Source organism: Lycorma delicatula, chromosome 12, assembly GCF_047948215.1.
Source record: "Lycorma delicatula isolate Av1 chromosome 12, ASM4794821v1, whole genome shotgun sequence".
Classification (NCBI taxonomy): Eukaryota; Metazoa; Arthropoda; class Insecta; order Hemiptera; family Fulgoridae; genus Lycorma; species Lycorma delicatula.
In genome coordinates, this window is record NC_134466.1 from 56723801 (window position 1) to 56751210 (window position 27410).

The 27410-nt window shown below is 32.8% G+C and overlaps 1 protein-coding gene and 1 long non-coding RNA gene across 2 annotated transcripts in view; one reads left to right on the forward strand and one right to left on the reverse strand.

Moving 5' to 3' along the window:
• Positions 1 to 970, reverse strand: part of LOC142333520 (uncharacterized) — an 85194-nt gene extending 84224 nt beyond the window's left edge. Inside the window, exon 1 of the long non-coding RNA XR_012758623.1 lies at positions 865 to 970. This is a non-coding gene — a long non-coding RNA (uncharacterized LOC142333520). The remainder of the gene's footprint in view (positions 1 to 864) is intronic.
• A 76-nt stretch (positions 971 to 1046) lies between these two features.
• Positions 1047 to 27410, forward strand: part of LOC142333519 (uncharacterized) — a 68508-nt gene continuing 42144 nt past the window's right edge. The window contains exons 1-5 of the mRNA XM_075380792.1: positions 1047 to 1230; positions 8114 to 8170; positions 11331 to 11369; positions 18639 to 18680; positions 24918 to 24956. Of these exons, the coding sequence (XP_075236907.1) occupies positions 1157 to 1230; positions 8114 to 8170; positions 11331 to 11369; positions 18639 to 18680; positions 24918 to 24956 (251 nt within the window). The 5' untranslated portion in view covers positions 1047 to 1156. The remainder of the gene's footprint in view (positions 1231 to 8113; positions 8171 to 11330; positions 11370 to 18638; positions 18681 to 24917; positions 24957 to 27410) is intronic.

The following is a 27410-nucleotide window of genomic DNA, read 5'->3' on the forward strand; positions in this document are numbered from 1 at the left end:
ACCATAAATAAATATTATTTTATGTTTATCTCAAAAAAATATAAATATTTCTAATTGTATATTAGATTTTATAATTAGAATTAATAAATTGAAAAAAAATTATTCTTACAAAAATTTGTAAATACAAATAAATATTTATTATGTTTTTATAGGTTTAGTTTATCTGATGTTCCCGCAATGCGATTATTTTTTTTTAAATTGTCTTTATCAACGATATGAAATTTTTTTTCAATTTTCATCACCATCGACGACTGCAAACTTTTCCATTGGCAAATATACTGTAATGTTATAATATAGCTTGTTGTTTGGATATTTGAATGATATTTTCCATAAGTTAGGAAAATTAAAATAGACTTAAGGTAAAATATTATGAACATTTCATATAGCCTTTGCTCATACTGTTTTATATTGTTTTTCTACGATTTTTTTCATATTTTCATCGAGATACAAATATATCATATTGGTTTTCATGTTATTAGTTTTTATGCGTACATTTGCTCAATTCATAAAAATAAATAAAAAAAACGTTAAGAAAAAATATAAACTTTTATGAAATAGTACAAATAAAAAAAACATTATATATATATATATATATATATATATATATATATATATATATTAATTTTAATATTCATAATCATATTTTTGTTTATGTATTTCTATGAATTGTTTAAATTCTACATTTATTTAAATATGGAGCTTTTTAATTGAAGCCGACTTCAGAAAATTTAATTTATTTAACTGCGTTTTTTTTTTTTGTAGAAGCGTATGTAGTTTTGAAAACATTTATTTATTTTGTAATTCAAAAATCGGCGAAGGCTAAGAACATTTGATTTGTAGAAAATGTATTTGGAACCATCATACCTTTTTTAATTTTCCATTTATTTACAACACTTTTTGAAAAATACACTTAATATAAGTGGCATGGAGACGCGTGGCTATCCTGCTCTGTGTACTTGCCGAGTGTATCTGTTCTATTCATAAGCGCCACATTCAATATTATGACGTCAGAGTATGAGAATATATATAAGCATCAACACCGTATATATTGAGCATACGATACTGGATTTAGCAGTAGCAATCAAGCTTGTACTCTGAATCGATCAGGTTATTAGATTGTTAAAATTCTTCATATTGTACGAAAAACATAACAGTTATGAACATGCTAATCATAATCTACGTTATGAGCTTTTTTATCTTATGTGTGGAGAATGTTTATAGAGAAACAGAGTAAGTACTTTTTAAATCTGTATGTTTGTGTGTGAGTTTCTAATTATTTAACTGAAAATATTCTTATAATATTAAGAAGTATTAAAAAATTACTTTAAAAAATGTTTAATTCTAAGCATCTGTATTGTGTATTTTGGTTAATAAAAAAGGGATACTTCCCTATATCAGAATAGCCTAAATTTAGCATAAAGATTGTATCGGTCTAAATTGAATTTTATAGAGGCAGAAACATTGTGTTAAACTGTTTCAATCTTTATCATGATCTATAATCATGACAGTATAATAGGGGAAATTAAATCTATTACATCTGTGAAAATTAAAATAAGTAGTAACCGAGAAGAAAAATAGATACATGATAAGAAAATCATCGAATGTGTTGTATTATTTCAACAGATGTCAGATTAATAAATAAATTTATTTTAATTATTTATTAGCTCGGTAATAAAAATACTATCGGAAATGCAGATGCAAGATAAAACAACTGAAGGATTGCCCTTAAAAAAAAAATGTTTTTTTAAATTTATTTATGTGAGGGCTCTCAAGTACGAAGAATTTTCAAAACTTAAAAACGAGTTGTATTTTACCTATAAAATTATACTTTCTCAACATTTTCTAAATTTCTACGTTCCATTTTATTCAATTAATATTTTTTTAATTGCCTTTAATAAATTTTGTTTACAAGTAATTAACAGTAGTAACGAAATGCAGTAGAAATAATGTAGATGGATCGCTAATTATAAAGATAGGAAGAGAAAAGATTATGGAGGTATACAAATTTTATTGGGAAGTAGAATTACTAAAGACGGACGAAGTAGGAGCGATATTAAATGACGAATAGCACATGAAAAACGAGCTTTCATTCAGAAATATATAATTTGCTTATATCAAAAAATAATTTACACGTCAGGAAAAAATTTTCGAAAGTATATATTTAGAGGGTATTTAGAGGGTATTTAAAGTGTATATTTAGAGGGTATGGAAGTGAAACATGGACGATCGGAGAACCTGAAGAGAAAATATTAGCAGCTTTTGAAATGCGGTGTATTAGGAGAATGTAAAAAATTAGACAGGTGGATGATGTGAAAAATAAAGAGGTATTGCGGCAAATTGATGAAGAAAGAAGCGTATGGAAAAATATAGTTAAAAAGAAGAAATATAGGCCACATCTTAAGGCATCCTAGAATAGTCGCTTTGATATTAGAGAGGGACGGGTAGAAGAGAAACATTTTGCAAGCAGGCGATGTTTGGAATATGTAAAAGAAATTGTTAGGGATGTAGGATGTATGATGACCGAAATCAAACGACTAGCAATAAATAGTGAATGTTGGAGATCTACAGCAAACCAGTCAAATGACTGAAGACAAACAAAAAATAAATGAATTACGATTTATGAACAGTTATTATATTTATGAATTATTATTTATTGATTTCCTTTTAAGGCTGTTCAAATCACTCCTCTAATGATTATATATTTCTCTTTAATATTTTACATAACAGTGAATGATTCTGAATTCATTCAATATCAAGAAATTAGGTTTTATACTTCGCACTTCGATCTTAAGTTACGCAGTTATGTGTTACAACATCTCACACCTCGTTTTATATTGACAAAGAACTTTCGAGATCTCCTCATTTGTAGTAATGATGCGGAATATTCTACAAACATATCGAAAATTCAATATTTTCTTGCAGTTCCACTTAAAAAATGTATTATAAAATAGAATGCCCCAAAATTTTGTATAAACGTTTAGGAAGTTTATAAATTTTCAAATGTAATAGCATACGAAAATAATAGTATAGTGTAACAGTGCTCTCTCTTTCTTCCTAATAAATCCCTCAGCGGTAGCGTTAGGGATGTCTTACAAACATACATAACTAAGAAGACTTTTATTTATCATACGTGTATCATGAGACAACAATAAAAATAATACATAATTAACAATCCAATTTATTTACATTTAATATCCAGTTTTATAAAAATGAAATAAAAATAATAACTAATAGAAATTAAAATACACAAATTATATTTATGTAATTATTACCATTATTTTACGTAACAAATCACTCATGTAAAATAAATGACCTATTTTTTAAAAACCCAGTAGTAAAATAACTCGATTTATTTAAATGATCAATATTCTTTATCAGTAATTATATTCTATTTTACGCCGTTTATCTTAATAATCACATTGCAACATAATAGTATTCATTTTTTTTTTATAATCGGTACAGTGAACGTTCTAATAAAAACTTTAATCATGTTTTGAGGAAACTGTGCATTGTATACTGTTCGATTACCATTATATTCAAATACATTTAGGATATAATTATTCAAATATAACTTAAAAATGTCTTCTTTGATATCTCAATCTGGATTATTAACCTGTGTATTTTAATACCATATATATAAAAAATATAGTTTGCGCAGGGAATTTGTGCCGATTGTTCATGCTGCGAATTACGAATTGTTCTGAGTCCAGTAATTTGTGGTGACTAAGAAAATCCTCTAACGTCCTTCCCTTTTGCGTGGCTAACATTCGTTCTCCGTTCCAATCTGCTTGCATTTAATATTTTTTGGGTGATTGTAACAATAGTAACGGAGTGCATTACCACGTCGGTCTTCCTGTATAATCTGCCGCGGCATAGACAGTCATGAATTGGTATTTTAATTAACCATGATAAGATCTTTTACAGTTGGCGTTTCTTAAATGCTGTACTTCCAATTCCGTTACAATATAACAGTTACGGGTAGATTCTTCCCGTTGAAATAGAGTATTCAAAAATCTGTTTTTTGCTATACAAAATTATTCAAATTATAAAGATTCCCTGATTTTGGAGGGGTAGATAAAACTGACTCTAGCATCGAATTGAAAATTGTATTCTTCTTTAACCAGGAATTTTTCCGCGTCTCCGAGAGCTGGACCCGCAATAAAGCATAAACTCAGCTCCGAGGGATGACATTGACTAACTACCTCGTTGATAACTAAATTTCCGCCAGATAGTCGGGACTCGGTATTCTAGGCGCCATTCCTCTAATGAGGGGACCACAAAGGAAGCCCCACCGAGACTGTGTCTTTATATTTTGCAGTGAATGGAAAACTCCCGAAAGAATCTCCCAACAAGTCTAGGACTTACTTTCCCCCCATCGGTACTGCAAGAGAGTCCCACCCGATCATTGTAAGCGGGAAACAAAGAATAAAAAACAAGAATTATACTTATTTCTGTCTGCCATCTACGAACTACATATTAGAATTGTTTTATAGCTTTTACTGTTCTCGTTCTTCTTCTCAGTCTGAGATTCTCCCAAATATTTTGTCATTAAAACTATCGCTGCTTCCCTTCTCTCCTCTAAATAGACCGCTCCTTCTCTTCTTTTACGATCCTGGAAACATTCAAACATTTTAACCTTTTCTTTGTACCTCTACTGACAAGAATTGTTTGCTCTTTAATGTCCACCTCTGCAATATTCTTTATCGTTTCCTCCATTCAATGTTTTTTACATTCTTGAACGGTGTAAAGAAAGTATTGTGATTGCGAAATATTTCGGTTTTCAGATTTCAACAGAAATATCCATTTTGACCATCCCTGAATCCATTTTGACTAGTTTCGGCGTGACGTCTCTACGTACGCATGTATGTACGTACGTACGTATTTATCTCGCATAACTCAAAAACAATTAGACGTAGGATATAGAAATTTTGTGTTTACGGCTGTTGTAACATCTAGTTGTAGTCCCTCTTTTTGATTAGAATCGACTGAACCAAAAGCGTCCAAAAAAGCTAAAAATCGAAAAAAAGACTGGGTTTTTTAAACTTTCTCTTAACTACAGTAACAAGCCATCATTGAGAACTTTTCAATATGTCATAAGTGGTACTTATTTTCATTGATTCCAGGGTTACAGCCAAATAAAACTTTAATTAACGAAATATATAAGGGGAGGTACATTGGTTCGAATCAGCCCTCATTTTTTTTTTAACTCTTTTTTTCTAACTTATTTTTTTTAATTTAAATAAATTGATTTAATAATTATTAACCAGCGATTGTAAAAAAAGTTTTACAATAACTAATAATTGAATCGCAATAAAAAAAAAATGAAAAAATTTATTTGTGAAATAAAATTTTATATACTTTTATTAATGTGTAAATGTAATTTAATAGGCAATACATATATGTATATTTAAGAGATTTGGTGAAACATCTGATTATTTAATATTAATTGAAAATTATAGTTTAGAATCGTATTATTTTTGGATTTTCTAGTTTCATTTTTGATTAATTTTATTTAATTATTCTGGAATTTCTGTTTAATTTTATCTACATTAACCTACAGAGTGACTGAAAAATAGACCCTCATAAAAATAACACATACACTGAGGCATACATGCCCGATCTTTAAAAAATTCTTATCTTTTAGTTCGTTATTCCTCTGATATTGTCGAACAATATTCTCTCCAAGTAGGAGTTGATCGTTTCGTTTATTTTTATTTTTATTTTTTTGTTGCCAATCATTTAATCGTTCTTTGGTTGATTTAATTCTTCTAATCTTAATTTTTGTGCAGCCTCTCTTATTCTTTGTTTGATTTAACATTTTCTTCCTCTTTATGTTTAAAATCTTCTCTTAATTTTTTTATTCTAACCTTGTTCTTAACATTTTCTTCCTCTACATATTCACCTTCTTGACGTTTTTTTACATATATTTCTTCATGTAATCTTTCTATTTTCTGTATGATTGTTTCTGTTTCATTTTTGATTATTCACCAAATAATCCAGTAATAAAAATTGGATATTTTACACCGATAGGTCGAAATTAACATTTGTAACCAGTATACAGAATAATTAATTATTCAATAAACTGAATAATTGTAATTTATTAACTTTTATTCATACGAGATATCAGAAATCTGAAAATTATTTTGTTAGTCAGCAACTCACGAATATAAAAATAATACTGATCTAGTAATACAAGTAATAAAGGGACCTTTATTCTATCCGAATATTTCACTTAAATTGTTGGATTAATTAATGTATAAATAGTGGAGGTTAATAAAAACTAATATTTCAGCAATTGTGTAATTGTCCACTTATTTTTAATTATTTAAATTTATTGATTTATTAACAATAGTTACTAACCTGTGATTATAAAAAATTTTACGGTAAATAATAGTTCGATAACAATAAAAAAAGAAATATGAAAATATATCAGAAGTTATTAATGATATAAAGTTTTATGTTAATCTCATTTTAAAGAAATGTGTATGTTCAATTTAATAGGCGTACACGGAAGTCTTGTGGTGTCCACAAAAGGTTTTTTTTTTCTTTAGAAGCAGCTGAAGATAGTTTTAATTAGCTTTCCTCCATCCATTCTGTAAAGTGTCCGAAGTAGTTGTGGCTTTTTTTCTCGTTACAGCTTCCATTTTGTACATTCCCTTCACTTTGGGTCCAAGAACTTGTCTCTATATTTTCTTCTCCACCATCTTAACCCATTTCCTATGTTATATACCGTTCAGAGAATAGAATTCACTAAACTGATCTCACTCCTGTCCAATAATTACTTATATTTGTCTTGATCGAAAATGATTTTTTGTTGTCTGATATATATTAGTTATATTTATATGCTAGTCCCCTTCCTTGTCTATTCAATGACTTTATGTTACTTACATAGTAAGGCACATTTTCGGAGACAAATTCTTCGAGAATTTAACTTTTGGAACTGTTTTTGTCAGAGTATCCTTAATTATCTTTAGTAGCATACTATCTATTCCAACTTCTAGTATTTTAAATAGCAATCCACGATTGCTTATCTTAGAAAAGATATGTTGGCTTAATTAATAAGGAAACTTTGTAGTGGAGCGGCAAGAGTAAGTATTGAGTAAATAGTAGATACATATTAATGGTAACATGTTCTGTGATATTTTAATTATTGAAATTAGAAAAATATTTTTTATAATCAAATGAAAAACCTTTGGTGAGTTTGTCTGATTCTGAAAACCTTCCATCGATTAAATTTCTAAACCCATTTCCCGATGGGTAGCATAAAACCACAATATTTTCTATTCCTTTCATGTATGAAATGAACCCAAATTTGTTGTATATTCTACGTAAAAAAGTATAATTTTTAAATCTATTACTGTCGTTTTTTTTAATATATAAAAATTGTAATATGTTATAGTGTTTTTGATAATTTAATCTACAGTAGGGTTAAAAATATTTGAATAAATTCCAAATTAGTTTATCCTCGTATTTTATCAAATTTTGAATAGATTCCAAAAAGGGATTTTCTTACGAACTTTTTTTTTCTTTTCAAATAATCCTCTCAGAGGGTAAGATAGATCAACTTTGGCTATATTACCTTTTCTTCAATTTTCGTTATTCCCACATTTCTTTCACCCTTTGAGAGTGTTGTTCTTTCTCTTCGTATGTCCACTTACATTCCATTGGTTGGTTTACAAAAATCAAAAAACTCCTTCATTATATATATAAATATATATATATATATTTTTTTTTTTAAATAGATCCAAATTAACATATCACAAACATTTTTACAAATTTAGAGAAATTTATTCTGTGATTATGTACTTTTTTGTTTGCCGTTTATTATTATTTAATACACGGCGCATATAGCATATAAAGTTATTAATGCAAATAAAAAAAATTAATAACCTTAAGATTGCTACAAAAGCTAAAGTAGAATGTATACGATTTTAATAATACTGATAATTCTAATAACATGAAAAGAGTTACAATTAAACCATGGAAAGTATTTCTCATGATTATGCGATAGTTTCTAATATATAAATTATATTGACAGCGTTCATCTAAGTTAATAAATAAGATATAGTAAATATCGATTAAAAAATAATACATCTACTTGTTTAAATTTCAGCCTATTTGATTACACTAAATTTCTTCATACAGAAAAATACGCAGAACTTCAAACCAGGTATTTATCATATACATGTGATATATGTATCTGTTCTTTATGTTATCTATATTTTTATTGATTATTGATTAAAGTATGGCATCGACAGTAGACCTTTGTAATCGAATAATACTTTTTTAATTTCAAGATATGCTCCCCTGCGATTTAAATGTAAAACAAAATGTTCACAATACGTTTTAAAAACAAATTTATGTTAAACAACTTTCAGGATTAGTACGTGTGTTTAATTCCAGTCTATGTAATTTAATTATGATTTTGAATTACAAAGTGTAAATTAATTATATAATTAAAATAATATTAACATTACATATATATAAGTTTTAGTGTATGCTTTGCTATTTAAACAGGTTTCAATTTTTTAAAAATGGACAGTCGACAGACAAATTAAGTTGAGAAATTCAATCATTAAGACGCCCTCATGATCCAAAAAGTTGCTTGCAAAACTTGTACAAGTGAAAGAACATTTTTTCAAGAAATTCCAAAGTGAAAATTAGGTGACTTTCTTAAAATAATAAAGGAAATCAAAGAATTACTGTACAGCTGATCCTGATTCTTTTTCCACGAGCTAATTATATCTGAATTCAAGAATTTATGTCAATTTAATTCTTAAGTTTTCTTAATTACAATTTTTCTTGAATTTTCTGTAAAAAGGTTTGTTTAAATATCTGTATATCATTATAGCATAGTAATGTACGTAAGCATAGCCATACTTAACCTTGTATACTTATTACAGTATATCATACTATGCTTCGAGCAGTGTATCATTATTCTGTCTGTAATACTTCATTAGTAAAAAATTTAAATGACGAAAAAAAATCACTACTCAACAATATTATTAAAAAATAATACATAAATTTTGTTTAAAAAAATGTATAATCACTTGATTTAAAATCGTACCAAAGAAACCTGAAACATCATGTAGCTTGTCACTAACTTACAAGTTTTCATGTATTACTTATTCTAAAACGGTGGTAAAAAGTTACTTCAAAGTTTGACCGGCCACCACTTTTTTAACTAATCAATTAATCTAGCTCTAGTAAGCATCAATCGTTTTCTTTAAGTAGTGTTTAATAAATCTCCTACCTTCTCAATCTTTACATATAAAGATTTCTGATCTTTCATTTCATCTAACTCCCTACAAATCAAGTTCGCATCTGATAAAATAATAGTTATTAAGAAAACTATGAAAAATAGAATGGAATTATATATATATATTTTTTTTTTGTTTTCATTCATTTGACTGGTTTGATGGAGTTATCCAAGATTCCCTATCTTGTCCCAGTCGTTTCATTTCAGTATACCCCCTACATCCTACATTCCTAACCATTTGTTTTACATATTCCAAACTTTGCCTGCCTGCACAATTTTTTCCTTCTACCTGTCCTTCCAATATTAAAGCGACTATTCCAGGATGCCTTAATATGTGGCCGATAAGTCTGTCTCTTCTTTTAATTATATTTTTCCAAATGTTTCTTTCTTCTTCAGTTTGTCGCAGTACCTCTTACTTTTTGTTACTTTATCCACCCATCTGATTTTTAAAATTTTCACATTCTCCTACAGCACCGCGTTTCTAAAGCTTCTAATCTTTTCTTCGCAAGTACTCCGATCGTTAAAGTTTCACTTTCATATAAAGCTACGCTCCAAATATATATTTTCAAAAATATCTTCCTGACGTTTAAATTAATTTTGATGTAAGCATTTTATATTTTTGACTCAAAGCTCGTTTCGCTTTAGTAATTCTACTTTCCAAATAAAAAAATGCTTCTACCTCCGTAATCTTTTCTCTTCCTGTTTCTTTATTCAGTGGTTCATCTACATTATTTCTACTACACTTCTTTACTTTCGTTTTCCTCTTGTTTATTTTCATGCTGTCGTTCTTGCGTAGAACTTCATCCATGTCATTTATTATTTCATAAATTGTTTATTTTCAACAATAAAACGTTAAGAATAAAACGACTAAAATATAAAGTATCGATGAATGTGTATGACTTGTCAAATTGCATAACAATTTTACTAACCCTCTATTCGATTTTTTTTCCAGTTTACGGAAGAAAAATTCGGTAATTATTTAGCAAATATAATTTCATTTATAAATCATTTTTGTTGATGATTTTTAGTCGTTAGAATTTCTACATTCCATAATAATAATAGATTATCCATTTTTACATTTATTAAATAAAAATTACAAATGTTTTAAGCGACATATATTCTTTGTGTAAATTAATCAGTTTTTACAGATCCAGTCTAGCATATTATTTGAAATAAATATATTTAGCTTTGATCCATGTTCCACTCCGGTGTCAGTGTGCGTTTTGTTTTTTAAGATTAGTGTAAACAACATCGTAAATTTGTAGGCATTATATTTTGGTTATAGTAATAAATTTTGAAAAATTAAAAAATTAGCGATTAAATTTTAAGCAATACAGGATAATTTAGAAAAAACCCTTATAATATAATGAGAAAAATTATTTCCGTCAATTAAGAAATTCAAAAGCAAATGTAAACAAGAAATAATGGAAATTTCAGTGGGTTTATTGTTATCAGTGTACAAATATTACATGGCAAAAGTAATAACCTCATTACAACGTAGTCATAATTTTAAATCAAAATTAAGGAAATCCATTTTGACAAAAAATCTATAGATTTTAAGCATATAGATGTAAAACAAACTGTATTATTCTGTCCCGGAACGATCTAGTGATAGCCAAATTGCAGACAGTGTCGTTAAAATATGTGTGTTGCTAGTTGTACATTTCCAGTAGTACTTGCAATGCTTTTGAATCATTGAAACTTTCGGGGTCTGCTTATAGCGAAACCTATAAATTTCTTCGTTTTGAATTGTCGTGAATAAATGTTCTACTTCACTGTTATCGCACTTTGACCTCGAGCTTACTGAAAATAGTGCATCTCACTCCAGAATAAATTATGAATTCTATTTATGGTAATATAATTGTAGATTAGCGTGTACATTATTTAATATTATGTCTGTATCGCTTTTTTTTAATGGAAGTTATATTTTAATAATATAAAAATAGCAAAAATATGTTTACTATTGTGCTTATTTTGTAAATGATCATTAAATCTACCATTTATAAAATCACCATTTGTTAGATCACGGTCGATCAGCATTAATTAATAAAATATTCATTTTTTGTTACAGTTGTCAAAATTCTTATACATTTGACAAATCATATGCAAGGTAAGTATTCAATCACATATTTATTTTTTAAACGCACAAAATTGTTTTTTAAATGTATTATTTACTTAACAAAATTTTATAGATACCGGACTTAACCACATTTAAAACATGAAATCCATCTCTGTAAAGAAATGATAATATGCCATATTTTATCGTGACTAACATTCAGCTCACAATCAATTACATAAAAAACAGAAAGATTTAAAGCACCTTTTCTTTAATCTCTATCTCCAACCCTCATTTCTTTATTCTTCATTTTCCTGCAGACTGAAAATAAATATTGCTTATTTTCAAACTATTTAAATTTGATCGATCTCCCTTAAATTTGTTCTCATCATTTATAAAATTTTTAAGAAATTTAATAAATTTCTCCTTCGAAAATTTTTCTCATTAAAATATTAATCTATTCCTGACTAAAATTTGAAAACGCGATTATAGAGAACTGTCATTGGCCGTTTCAAGGATCTTTAATCTATTTACCTCATCGCTGAATAGGTTAATGTATTCGTAATTAAAAATTCATACTTGACGAGAATAAGTTAGAATAGGGATGGTAATAACTTCATCCGGCACTTCCTACAAACCGAGATTACATTTAATATTTCACCGATCCCTGGTTTTGTTTTACTGATAAATAAAACATAGTTTACTAAACCGGCTTGGCATATTAAACTGCACACCAAGATATGGATAATTCCTGCAAAAAATAATCTTTTTATCTTTATAATAAAAAGTTTTTAAACGTTTAAATCAATTCTTATGGAACAATTTTTTTTCTTATTCATTCCGTATTTTTTCATATATTTGCCTATTGATTCCAAATGAAGTATCCCGATGTAGTTTTGAAAAATGTTTATGCGGGTAAACGCTTCGTTTACCCGCTTTAATTATCAGTAAACTTTATCACCAGTTGTTGTATTCGTGGCTAAAGTTGGCTGAGACTTTTTAGCTTTCACTAGTTTTGAACTATCATCGATTCAAGTTTCCGCAATTGAAGTCCAAAAACTCCCAACATCTGATATATGTAAGTTTTAGCATGATTTTAAACAGTCTCGTTGAATATCATGCCTGATTATTTTTACTGCTTCAGTTTCACTACCCTCAATTTTTACTAAAGATCTGGCCTGATCTTATAAACTAGCGATGAAGTTTATTAATTTATGCTCACGCTTAAATTGAATAATTTTTTATATTTTTTTACTCGCTATTGGATCAAAGACGATTTGAAAAGCAACAAAGAGGCTAATTAATTTTTTTTTAATCCTGTCATACGCGAAATTTTACCGATATTGCATCTTTGATTTCTTCTTAAATCCGTCTGCAACACCGTTGTTATGTGACACTTCTCGGCTGGCATTACTAGTCTATTAAACGAATAGTTTTTTCATTATAATTTTTTTTTTAATAACCTTTTTTAATTATATCGTTATGTAATGATTTCTTACTAAAATAGCTGCTAATTTTTCGAAGCCGATAGTCAAAAAACTAATAGTTTTCCTCTCTTGCATCTGAAATTAAGCAGATTATTAAAGTTACCCTTCTTAAATTAATAAAATCATATATTACAATATCCGAAAATTTATTTTTCGAAACATATTGCGGCTTGCTTCAGATATTTCCAAGATACAAGATCCGGCTGTCAAAGTACTGTTTGATGCCCATGAATGCGAATGTTGTAGACTGATATTCAGTATTGAAGCAAGACTTTTATAACGGACCTGAGTAACGGATTCCTACCAATTAAGAAGAAAGAAGTACAAAATATAATAATAAGAGGAATCCAAAAAAGGGAATAAAAGAAACCCTTTTAGTAAAAGCAACAGATCCGTTTAACAATCGTATTTTGTAATAATGCCCACTAACACATCTTAACAAATCATTATTGTTATTGATTTTTCTTGTTTTACTTATGTTTTAAAATTAATAACTTGTAATTATATAAACATTTTCAATTGTCAGTCTCTCAATATCCTGATCGAGTCGGGAATACCCGACAGTATAATAATAAAAGTGTGTTTACATGTATACATGTATTCGTGTGTTTACGTGTACATAAATAAGTTTTAGCCAACTCTATTAAACCTGGCAACAAACTATTTTCATGTAACTCAATAATATATATAAGATTACGATAAAATGGTTAATTATTCTTCTATTGGCATTTGTAAAAAAAAGTTACCGAACCATTCACATCTTCCCACCGATTTATTTAAAACATAATTAACAGATTTTATTTTACAGCAACCGTGTTACTCTTACGATAATTTTCTAACTACGATTAATTAAATATTTTTAATAAGAGCCTCAATTTTCTCATCTCGGTACAATATGTACACAAAGACGTATTCAAAATTTTAAAATGTGATTTATAATTATTTTATAAATTTAGTATCCCACCTATTTACTTTAAAATTATTTCATTTGTTTATATTTAAAATAATTAATATGATTTTTAAGAACATAAATTTCTATTTTAAAATTAATTTGCATTTTATTATGCGGTTTTTATACAGATTTTATCACTTATTCCTTGACCGACCAAAACAGAAAAAACTATGAAAGAGAAAGTTAAAGTAGAGGAGGCTGGAAAAATTCTTTCTATAAGAAAGGGTAGAGATGAACAGCTAGAAGTTAGGGTAAGTGGAGTACAGAAGGCAGGGGAGTTTTCTGCAATGCTGAAGGATAGAGCAGGGGATCTTCAGGTCGATATACGTAACAAGGGAGACCGTAGAACAGTTGTACACATTAAGGACATGCTTGGAGATACTACGGAAGGTGAGCTAAAAGAGGCAATTGAGAAGGTCCTAGGAACGGGTGAGAGATTTCAAATAACATCTATGAGAGACGCATACGGTAGTACCAAAAATGCTACAGTAATTACTACTCAACGCAGCGCAACAAAGTTAATAACAGCAAGACTGAGAGTAGGCTGGGTTTGCTGTAGGGCATATATCCGCATCGAAATTGAAAAATGTTACCGGTGCTGGAGCATGGGGCACGGTAGAAGAGAATGCAGGGGCCCTGACCGCACCAACTTATGTTTCAACTGTGGTAATACGGGGCATTTTATCAAAGACTGTAGGAAAGCAATGAAGTGTCTCGATTGCAGAAGTACAGAACACAGAACCGGGAGTATGAGCTGCAATAAACATAATGATTAAAATATTATTAAGTAATAATAATAGAAGCCTACTTATCAGGAGACCTGACGCTGGAAATAGCCACAAGATACAATGTCGACTTTCTGGTGTCTACGGAGCCTAATGTGTATTCGACTGCCAGAAGTCAATGGATACCCGACAGGAATGGGGCTGTGGCCATCAGAAGAATACTCGATAGAGTGGATTATAACTTCTACAGCAGAGAAGACGGAATAATAGCTATTGAATTAAGTGACACGATTATTGTGGGTACATACATCAGCCCCAATTGCACTATAGAGTTTTTTCAAAACCAGATATTTAACCTACAGCAGATCATGACCAGATCGCGGAAAAGAGTGGTAGTGCTTGGAGATTTTAATTGTAAAACTACTGTAGCGGGTGCCAATTCTACAAATGCTAGAGGTAGAATTATCGAAGACTTGTTGGAGGTTACGGGTGCGTGCTGTATAAATGATGGGGCTCCTACATACAGCGCAAGAGGTCACCAATCAACAATAGACCTGGTAATTGTGGATAGTAGGTTTAGAGTAGACACCGTCGAGTTTGCTGTCCTTACCGAAGAAACTGGTAGTGATCACAAGGCCGTATTGGTTAACATCAGAGATTGTCCAAGGCGGGTAAGGCAGGATAATATTATCTCTAGATTAACGGATTTCCAGATCCACCGGGTCAAATAATGCGGCAAATAGGATTAGGAACTGTGAAAACATAGAACCGGAGAAATTTCAAGAAATAATCAAAGAGGAAATTGCTAACATACCGCAGTCCGGTAATAGATATCATCCGGTGTACTGGTGGACCAGAGAAATCGAAGACCACAGGAAAATCATGCAACGTCACAAAAGAACTGCTCAGAGGTTGCGAGCAAGAAATAGTAACGATGAAGAAAGTCGACGTGCTGCCCAAGACTATAGACAGGCCAGGAAAAAGCTTAACTTTCTCATTAAGCAATCTAAGAGGAATAAATGGCAAGAGTTGTGTAACGAACTTGACACTGACCCTTGGGGGAAAGCTTTTAAGATAATTACCAAAAGGCTAGGTAGACAGGTGCCAACGTTGAGTAAGGAGGAAGCGGAACGACTAGTTAGGATTCTTTTCCCTAGACCTGAAAATCTGAATAGGGAAACAACTGTTTGTGAAGGTGGCAGATTTACAGAACAAGAGGTAATGGAGACCATTAAAAAGTTGAAAAACCGGATAAGTCCAGGGCCGGATGGCATACCTGCGGCCATCATCAAGACTATAGCAGGAATAATACCCTGAGAAATTGTGGATCTGGCTAGTTATGGTCTACAAAACTGTAATTTTCCTGTAAGGACGGTTTTTATACCCAATGCGGGGGGTAAATAATGGATATAGGCCGATTACTCTTATTAATAATATGGGGAAGGTGGTTGAAAGGCTGATAGAAGGCAGGCTTAGGGCAGAGCTTGAGGAAAAGGGCTGTCTACTTCCACAACAATATGGATTCAGAAAAGGCCGATCTACCATAAATGCCTTAGAGAAAGTTAAAAATTGGGCTTTAAATAGCAGGAGCGGTACCTGGAGGACCAGGAAAATCCCACTAGTGATAATGCTGGATATTAGGAACGCGTTCGGATCAGTCCCCTGGTCATCTATAATTGATGCATTGCATGAAATGCGAATAAGCGAATATCTAATAAATCAAGTTAATCACTATCTACATCAAAGGTTTCTTGAGATCAAAACTTTGGAAAGTAAGGCAGTTTTCCACATGTTTGGTGGCGTTCCTCAAGGTTCTGTGCTGAGCCCAACCTTGTGAAATATTTTTTACGATGCAGTCTTCAGACTGAATTATCCTGAAGGAGTTACTGCAATTGGCTATCCTGATGACATAGCAATCCTCGTTGAGGATAGGGATGTAGATAACTTAGAACGCAAAGCCAATCTGGCATTAGGAATTATAGACGAATGGTTACAAAGAAGCCAACTACAGATAGCCCCAGGGAAGTCCAGTTGTATTGCCCTTTCCGGCAGAAGACCTATTAGAGGTATAAATTTGAATATCAGAGGAGAGCCAATTATGCAAGTCAATGAGGCAAAATATCTGGGAGTCATACTCGATAAAAATTTGAGATTTAGCAGACACATCGATATGATATGTAGTAGGGTCACTCCAAAGGTCAAAGCTATGAGAGGACTCTTCCAGAACCATGGAACACCAAAAATAGAAACTAGGAAATTAATAACTGCTGCAACAACATCAATGATATTATATGCGGCCCCGGTTTGGGGACATACAATTAGTATTAAACGGAATAAAGGAAAAATGAGAAGCGCGCATAGACTTGCACTGTTGAGGGTGGCCGCTAGTTACAGAACGGGTGTCCTATGACGCGCTTTGCGTAATAACAGAGGTTCTACCAATAGACCTGCAGATTAAAAGCAGGATGCTTAGATATGAGGGACTTCCACCAGACGAGATAGCGGCTCAATTGGAGCAAGAATGGCAGTTGGAAAGGTCACGCTCAAGAGTCGGGGATTGGACTAGAAGACTAATCCCTGATATAGGTAGGTGGTATGGAAGTAGACGCGGAAACGTTGACTTCTATATGACACAGTTATTATCGGGGCATGGATCTTTCGGGCAGTACCTAGCCAGAATTGGAAAAAGAGACACACCACAATGTGTTTATTGTGAGGAAACAGATAATGCGGAGCACACTATATTTGTATAGATGGGCTGAAAACAGGAGGGTAATTATAACAAATCGATTAACACCAGATAATCTAATTAATTGGATGGTACAAAATCAAGACTGGTTCAGAAGGTTTGCTGGAGAGATCCTGAGAACTAAGGAAGAAGAGGGCGGTAGACTGTAATTAAGTTAAGTAGGGAAGGGTGGACAGTCTCTCCGTGGAGGGCCCGTATGCCCTGGTATGCGGGTTCCTGCGAAGGGAGAGAACTCCAGGGGAGATGGGAATAAAAGAAAAGATCGAGTCCCGGCCGGCGGTGTTTCTCTCTGCGGGCGCTTAGGCACTTTGTGGGGTGGGTACCGTCGGTTAGAGGCATAGGCGTAAATACCGAGACCCGGTTCCCTGCGGAGGGGTTGGGGGACGGCATCACCGGACCTTGGTCCTAACGCGGGGAATTAGAGGCAGGCAAAAAATAAAACAAAAGATCCAAGACCGGGGGGGCCAACCTGCCGTGCCGGATGTAAAGCCGGTGGGTGGGGGACGCCCCCTTTGAGTAGAAGGACACTCTCCCCGACTGAGTATACTTAAATAAATATCCGGTCGGGGAGAGTAAGGAAAAAAAAACAGATGCTGATTCAATTCCGAATCTTTTCCTGATCTACATACTTGTACATAATAACATTATGTTATGAAACTGTGAGAATAAAAGATTTATCTAGGAATGAACAGCTTAGGAATGTAATGTTAAATAAGTTTAGTTCCTCTTATCCCCGTACGTCTATTTCCCTCAGAAAAATTAAGTATTAATGTACTGTAATGATCAAGGACTGTTATTTTTCGAGTCACAACTGCTTTCAGGGGTAAAAAAGAAACTTAATGGAGCCTAAGAAAGAAAAACTTCATTACTTTTACCTTGGTGTTTGAAGATCCACCGTTTCACACGGATTCAAATCATTTAATGTGTAATTTTTGCTTATTCCTATGGAGATTGCGAAACAAAATTTATTACATTACAAAATAATCTAGAGAGATAAAAGAGTAATGTCTTGAAAAAAATTCCTGTGCCAAAAAAAAAAAGACTTTGTCGATTATATTAAATCAGCTTAAGCTTACTTGTATGATATCAAAATGTTATTTTCAAACAAGCCTCTTTAATCTAATTTTTGATTGATGATTAATGGCTTTATTTTCATTACTGTTTAAAATTTATCACGAATGAAATTTTAGAGGTTAATTTTTTAATAAATTTGTATCTCCCTAGCAACTGCCCTGCAAGGTATACGAACACATTACTACAGCTCTCTATTTTTGAGTGATGTACACTGCATGCTCTGTTACTTTCTTAATGGACCGCAGTGTGTACTTTAAATCATGTTAAATGCAAATTACTGAATAATTTAGGTTATTGCAATAAAAATGTATTAATAATGATTGTCAATAATTTCAGGTATATAAAAAAAATATATGAGAAAATGGAACAAAATACCGGGTGAGTATATATATTTAAACTAGAATTTACACTGCTTATAGTAATTATTGTTTATTTTTTACTACTTAATTGTAATTTTAAAAATAGTTAATTAAGAATTTTACTGGTTTATCTTTTCTTAAAATGTTTAATTGACAAGGTAGTCATTTTCTACAACTCAAATTATCTATAAGAACTTTCATGCTCTGATGCCAAAACAAGTTAAGATATATATATAACTAGATCATTTGAATCAACAGTATAATTATGAATAAATATTTTTTTTTTTTTTTTCTGAATTTTTATGGGCATCGACTGCTAAGGTCATTAGCCCTCGTCACAATCTTTAAAAGAAACTACTATCACCATCTGGATCGTCATATGTAAGGGTGTAAAAGGCCCTTACATTTTATTTAAAAGCACAAACTACAAAAAACATTTAAGACATAAAAGACAAAGACAATCACAAACACTTACGGGGTGTAAAGGGCCCCGATATTAAAATTTGAGATAAGGTTCTCAAAAGACCATGAAATTAAAATTAATTAAACTTATTAATACCATTTCTTTCTTTCTTTATATATATATAAACTACCGCTTAGAGTATCTTTTACCAAAGCTTTAAACTTTCATTTTATAGACGTTTAAGAAGTCCACTGGCGTGTAGAAATGCAACTATATTTTCTTCATTTCCATTATCAAGATCAGCACTAATATTATTTGTAAAACGGAACCTCTTTCTGAGGTCCTCATGTATGGTACACTATTAGATGCTTGATTGTCAGTGTTTTATTACAAACACCGCAAATTGGTCTAACTTCACCGGTTAATAAATATAAATTTGTTAATCGCGTGTGACCGATTCTAAGTCTGGTCACAGCTACTTGTTCACGGCGAGTCAACTTAAAGTCGCTTTTCCATTTATAAGGAGAAGTTTTTACTGAGTTTAATTTTGTATTTAAACTCCTCCATTCAGCGTTCCACTTGTTTCTTACTATGTTTGTTAGACGGTTTTTACATCTGCCACTCTTACAGGAAATGCATCCAAATCATCGCAGACGAAGCTGCCAGAAAGGCAACAGTCTGTGATGATTCGTAGTATCCCCATTCATGTATCTGGAGCATTATACCATGACGCCAGGTCATATCGAAAGCCTTCTGAAGATCAAAGAAGTGACAATGTTTCCTTTTAATGAAGCTGTTATATATAACGTCCTCTAAGCTGATTTGATCAGTGGTAGAATGGTATTGCCGAAAACCTGCTTGATACGGTGATATCAGGTTTTCTTTTTCCAAAACCCAGACGAGTCGATTATTATTCATTTTTTCAAATATTTTTCCCATGGCGCACGTCAAGGAAATAGGACGATAGCTATTGGGGTCTGTTATATTTTTATTTTTATTTGGTACTGGAACAACATGAGCTTTTTTCCACTACTGCGGGTACATTCCATCCCGCCATATTGTATTATAAAGTTCTAATAATCTACGCTTTGCAGTGGTATTCAGCTGCCTGATCATATTATAGTGGATTTCATTCGGACCAGCAGCTGTGTTACCTGCTTTTACCAACGCTTTCACGAATTCTTCCATTTTAAAAGGTACATTATATGAGTAATTATACTCAGTTCTGAAGTTTAGTAGACCTTCAAGTTGTTTTTTTTTAGTACGAAAATCTTCTTCGTAGTTGGCCGTTCTGCTGGCCTTTTCGAAGTGATTGGATAACAGCTCTGCAATTTCATATGGAGTGTCTTTTATTTCATCTTCAACTTGAAGGCTAGTTATGGGAGCAAAATCATTACGCCCACAAATCGCCTTCACTTTCCTCCAAACATCTGATGCAGTAGTAGTTTTGTCAATGTATGACACGTATTGCTGCCAGGATCGTTTTTTCGAGTCTATCATAAGACATTTTGCATACGCCCAGTATTTCTTAAAGGCAACAAGATTTTCTATACTAGGACGCTTCTTAAAGGCGTTATACGCCCTTTTCTTTCTTTTTATAGCTTCACTTATTTCATCGTTCCACCATGGAACGGGTTTCTTCGTAAGTTTCCCAGATGTTTTGGGAATATATCTCGATGCCGACTCAATTATTGCATTTGTTATTGCGTCGACATCGTCTCCGATAACTCCAGTTGTTTCTGGGAGTATCGTTCTAGCTGTGGAGCTCGTCCAGTCTGCCTTTTCAAATAACCATCTTTTAGGGATGGGATTTATTGTTCTTGTAACATCAGTTACAATTTGCACCGGGAAATGATCGCTTCCATGCAGATCGTCTATAACATGGAAGCTGTACCTCGGTGCTATCGATCCGCTTACAAGTGCAACATCTATACAGGACTTCGATCCATCTCTGGCATTAAAAAAGGTTCCTGATCCGTCGTTTAAAATAATAAGTTCTGAATTCATCAGGAACCCTTCCAGTTCTCTTCCACGGGGATCTACTCGATCCGATCCCCAAAGAGAATTATGAGCGTTAAAGTCACCCACCAGTAAAACAGGTGGGGGAAGCTCGGAAATTAGTCTTGCTATGTCATCCTTATTCCAATCAAAATTCAGCAAGTATATGCTGCAAACAGTGATCTGCAGCGGACGCTTCATTCTAACGGCGACCGCTTGTAGGTTTGTGTTTAGAACAACCGCTTCGGTGGTAGCTCTAGTCGATGTTAATATAGCTACTCCACCTCTAACTCTTACATTTGGCGGTTGATCTCGCCGAAATATATCGAATCCTTTTAATTAAAAATTTTCATTTCGGCGGAAATGAGTTTCTTGCAGACATATACAAATCGGGTCTACGTCATGTACCAAGCGTTGGAGCTCATGGATGTTTGAAAAACATCCATTGATGTACCAATGTACAATCGACTCGCTAATTTTTAATTAAATTATTGTCTGGGTTTGCCTTTAGGCCATCCTTTTTTTCTTTTCTTCTCCATCCTACGAACAGCATCGTGTTCGCGGAGAAGGTCGTCGCCTGTAAGGCTTCCGGTCTCCGTATCGGAAACCACCGAAGACGCTGACGACGACGGGCATGGGTCGGCACCGGTTATAGGCGCCGATTGTGGGGCGGCAACTTGGCCGACCCCAGACACGGGGGTCGCACCGGTCACCGCCTGTTGAGGGGGGGACACTCGTCCCCCCTGTGAAATTTTTTGTGGCCTCTGAGGCTTAGAGGCCACTTCAGTTACAGGAGGCTTGGGAGCCTCCATAACAGTCTCTGTAGGTATTACCTTTTTCTTGTCATCAAGAATCTCACCGAGACGGACTTGGCATTCTGCTTTGGCGTCCGTTTTCTTCAGAACAAGAGCAACTTTCGATGATTTATCTTCGGGAGGAGGCTGTACTAACATATTTAGCTTTATAGGATCTTTACTATTGAAAGGTTTCATTTTATTGTCAATAATTCTTTCAATCATATTAGCCAAGGTCGGAGCAAGTTTATTGATGAGTTGACCTTCATCTACAGCAACTGGAGCAGGAACAGGAACGGCAGCCGCAGCCTGAGCGTAAGTTGTTGTTGCTCTAGGCTTACGGGCGTTAACTATCTTCTTTGCATCGAAGTAGCTGACCTTTTGCAGGGTTTTTACTTCCTGCACAGCTACTTCATCTTTGTAGACAGGACAATTCCTTGATCTACAAGAATGTGCTCCTTTGCAGTTGATACATGTAGGAGGCTCTTTACACGGCTCTCCCTCATGCACCTCTTCACCGAACACGCATATTTGCGGTCTTTCGCATCTAAGAGCGGTGTGGCCAAAGCGTTGGCACTTAAAGCACCTCATTGGCTGTGGGACAAATGCCCGCACATCCAAACGGTAAATCCCTGCTCTTATCTTTTCCGGCAAAGTAGGCCGGTTGAAAGTGAGGACATGAGAAGCTGAGGGTAAGACCTCACACCTCACCGTTCCTTCTCATGTTCAATCGACGGCACTCTATTACTCCTTGTGCTGCCAGTTCCTCTACAATTTCTTGCTCCGAACAATTTAAAAGATCCCGACAGACCACAACACCTCTTGAGGTGTTGAGTGTGCCATGGGGATCAACGCGTACAGCTAGATCTCCTATTTTCTTCAGTCCTAGGATCTTCTGAGACTGTATATCATTTACAGTCTCTACATGAAGTCCTGTGAAGGTTTTTTCTTATTTCTTTAACAGGGCCTCCAGCACATTTGGTTATCTCCCGAGCGATGAGAAAAGAACTCACCTTCGAAAAATTTCCATCCTCTTTGGTAATGACCAAATATTTAGGTTTCGGTGCATTATTGCTCTTGAAAAAAGCGTTTTGTAAGCTTTTTCTAGCCTCAATCTCAATCCTTTTAGTTTCCGCACTCTTTCGGCGTTTCGCCTCAGGCGAAACGGCCGGTTCTAAACGAGGGTGTTTACGTGAACCCTCTACCACGTTTAGTTATTCTGTTTCCATGAACAAATAATCCCTTCTGTATTAAGGCTAGCCGCCGAGGTACACCCCCACTCCAGGGCTACCAACCCTGGAGGTCCGTTCCGGTACTCCGGTGGCAGAGAGCGGATGCCCAGTCTCTGCACTGACTCCCGGCCCTTACACACCGAGGCTTTCAGTGCTCCCATGCCCCGAACAACATGGGCACCTTAACTACATGCTTGCCATCGGGGGGCATGTGGACAACGAAAGGTCTCCGTTACACCTGCAAATAACTTCGACCGTGGCCGCCACATCGCCAGCTCTAAAGGTGGTATCATTACATTTCCACAATCTGTAAGAATTTCGTGTCTGCAAGTGGCCGTGAAATCCAGTCCTCTGATTCGGCCTGCAGATGAAAATCGGCCGAAAAAGTATATCCGAGAAACAATACTCGGAACCCCGTTAGCCAGCTATATGTAATGTACGTGAGTACAGCTGTTGCCGCCCTGGACGTGGAACGTAGATGTTGTGTTCCGGACGTGGGGATTATCTACCTCAGGGCATGAATTATATATTATTTTACTCAAAAGAAGGTCCATCTGAGATTTAAACAAGACTAGAAAATCAAATCGAAGATGATCAATCATGTTTTTCAGTCCAGAAAATATTATTAATAACAGACTGAAGTTGAAGAGCTTATTTATGATACAACAGACATTTTTGAAAACTTTAATGTAATGATGCTAGGTGAGGGCAAGTCAACATTCACAAGAAAGATCTCCTCTTCTGCAATCAATAAGCTTCCTGAGTACTGAATCATGTGCACTGCAGTCACACGAACTTGAACTGATAAAATAGTAGTTTACCTAAGTTTTCTCAATTTGTAGCCATGTAATTCTTGTCATATTATAAATTTCACCCTATCATTAAGGTTCCTCATGAGCATGTCAGCCTTGAGTTGGATTTCATACTACTACCACATACACTATAATTTTTGGGTGCCATACTGCTGATATTTTGTTGTTTGATTATGAATGCTACTGTTATTAAACACAGCTACAAGGGGTGCCATTGCCTTAAACTACCTTGGCAAGAAAATAAGTTTTCTTGCCATGTCGGAGAGGACATCGATAGTTACCAAATCCCCAGCGATCTTCCGCATGTCATTCACCAATTCCTTCTCCTTGGTAAGGGCGTCTATGTTCTTTCTTCAACAGCTGCACTCACCGCAAGCACCTACCTGCCGTCACTGTCTAACCTTTAACTTTATCCTTTATCTGCTGCCGAAGCTTGGTAGCAGCGTCACCTTTATCGTGTAATCTTATATGAAGGTTCTCTCCCTGACTCCTGCGTGCGGAAAGGATGTCCTTCTGACACGGTGACAGTGTCCTTAACTGTGCGAAGGAGGTCCGCATATGACGGATCCGCCTTAATAACCACTGTCACAATTGGGGGCTCTACCGGCCTTTTCCCCGGAGTCCGACTCCCATCAGCAATCAGCTACAACTTGTCCGTATAGATCTGGAGCTTACCCGAACATTTTCGTGACAAATATTCGGCCACCCGGTAAAGGTAAAGCCCCATCATCCGAATTGGCCCACAAAAGCAAACTTTAGGATCCTGAGTCCGGAATAACTTGATCGATTCCACCACACGAGAGACCAGCCTTTCATCGCCTTATAAAAATTTATAAAATTCTTAAAATTATTTTTATAAATTATTATTGGTATGAAGAAAATAGATGAATAATAACAATTAGCACAGAGCCTAAATATTAACTGAATTTTAATGATATTTCTGGATTTAATTTGTCTTTCTATTTTTAAATTTGTTTTATTAACTTATTAAAATAGTCATTTGTTTCTAATCTACAGTTGCTTTGGAAACAGTAATTTTGAAAAACTAAAAAAACAGTAAGTAATCTTTATAAAATAATTTTATTTAAAATTGGATAATTTATAATATAATGCTTATTTTTGCTTTAGCAGAATTATCTTTTAATAGGAGCAAACTGGTTCTTTTCCTTTCTCTTCTCCCCCTTCTCTTTCCTCTCATAAATACAATAAATTTAAATTTCAAGCTGTTACTACTTTTCCGTTTGTTTTTATATTTTTCTTTAAAAATTCCTTTTTGCATATAGATACACACAAAGACACTCAATAGATAATGTACATCTTTTAATCCTATCACTAAACAAAGATCCTATCCATTTCTTCCGACACTTTATCATACTCTATTTTAACACTTTTTTATTCCCTCCTTTCTTATCGGTTACGTAATTTTAACTCATTTTTATTTCTTTCCTTTTTTTGTTTACCTTTTTATAAGTGTTATGACTTGCTTATGTTTATTGTATTTTTTTTAACAAAATATTTTTCTATAATTACATTAAACTATTTTTATATTATCTTGTGTGCGTATATATATTGAAAAGTGAATCTCTTGGCTGTATATACTGCATCTTTAGTAGTATTTTCGTTGTATTAGATACGAAAAAAAGAAAAACAAAAAAAATACCTTCATAATATTGCTAAGCTTATTAATAAATTTTATAATTCTACTGAATTACAATTATTTAATTACTGAATTACTTGTACAATTATTGCCCTACATTTTAACTGCTCAGCCAACGAATCGTGCAGAATTGCCGGTCGGGTAAATAATGAAGTGAACAAAATATTTATAATTCAGATTAATTTATTTAAATTAAATATAATGTTTTATAAAAACATTTTATGTTAATATTTTAGAGTCCCTGCATCATATAAACTTTTACTAATAAAGATATAATACATTGTTCAAAACTTTAGATAGGTTAACTTTTAAGATCCTAATAAAGACCAGACATGTTTCTCGTTTTGTAAACCGTTCAAGACTGACGAAATAAAGAATAACACCTTAAAGAATAATAAAAAATTATAGGAACACAGGATTCTTTTCAAAGATAAAAAAGAAATCATTACTTTATTTCACCTCTGAACGTACTGTCCGCCTGAAAATAGCACTTTTTTATGAATTTTCATCGGTACTTGTGTAATGAAAACAAATAACACTTGAATAGATAAATCTTGAACTGCATAAATTCTTTGAAAAAATAAAAGTTCTTGAATTATTTAAGTGCGTAGAATAAGCAAATACCTTGAAGAAGCAAATCTACTTGAACAAGTAAATTCATCGAATAAGTGATTAAATAAATATCTTAAATAAATACACTCCATGTTTGAAAATATATCTCGATTAAATAACTAACTTGGATATAAGGACTTTTTCAGTTCTATAACATTAGTAACAAATACAGTTTGTATATTGGTCTACGAAGTGTTCCAAATGACTTTATGATGCCCACAACACGTACTAAATTATCTGATTCTATAAATGTTTTTACTATTAAGCCACGTTTCCACTGTAAAAGAGAGGTATTTTCATCTGATATTAATACAAAGTCTCCTTTACAGATGTTCCTCTTAGGAGTATTCCATTTGTTAAGTTGTGGCGATTGATTTAAATAATCCTTCGACAATTAATTCCAAATTTATTGCGTAGATTTTTGCGTTAGTTGCCAACGACCTAATCGATTAATAAAAATTTCAATGAAATCGCGGTTAGGAATCGAGGTGAGAAGTGATTCAATAAGAAAGTGTCCGAGTGGTAATGACTAATTTAATCATATAAAAAAAAATTGCTTTCAAAAAAATTACAATTGTATATACATATACATATATATATATATATATATATATATATATATATATATAACAATAGTGACAGCATATAAATTATAAAAATATAACAACTAAAACAAAGCTTTCAATTGAAAGACAGAAAAAAAGAAATTAAATCTAAAGTCATAAGCTTTTAAACGAGTTCACTGATTAAATTTCGTTTGCCCCGTGCGCTTAATCTAACACGAAGAAAAACTTTCAAATTTTTCTTCTCACTGATTTTTTTTTATTTCTTTGGTGATTTTTGAAATCTGAAGTGCGCTATCAAATAATAGAGTATTCATTAAAGCTAAAATGTTTTTTTTAATTTATTTATATATTTTGATGGATCAATCACGATCATTTTTATAAAATTAAAAATACAACAAAAGCATATTTCTAGTCGGTGAAATTAAAATTATTTTCAACTATTAACTTTAGTTTGATTGATAACATTTGATTCATAAAATATAATGTAACTTAAAATTCTGATTTATGGATAAAATCTGGTGGTACAAACACAATGAAAATGCATTAATATAAAATTTTAGCAACTTTATTAGAATTTGCTCATTTTATTTTAACTTTACAGATGATTTTGTTGAAAATTTTATTATAAATGTAACTTCTTTTTATATGATAACATTTTTAAAATTTATAAATTCA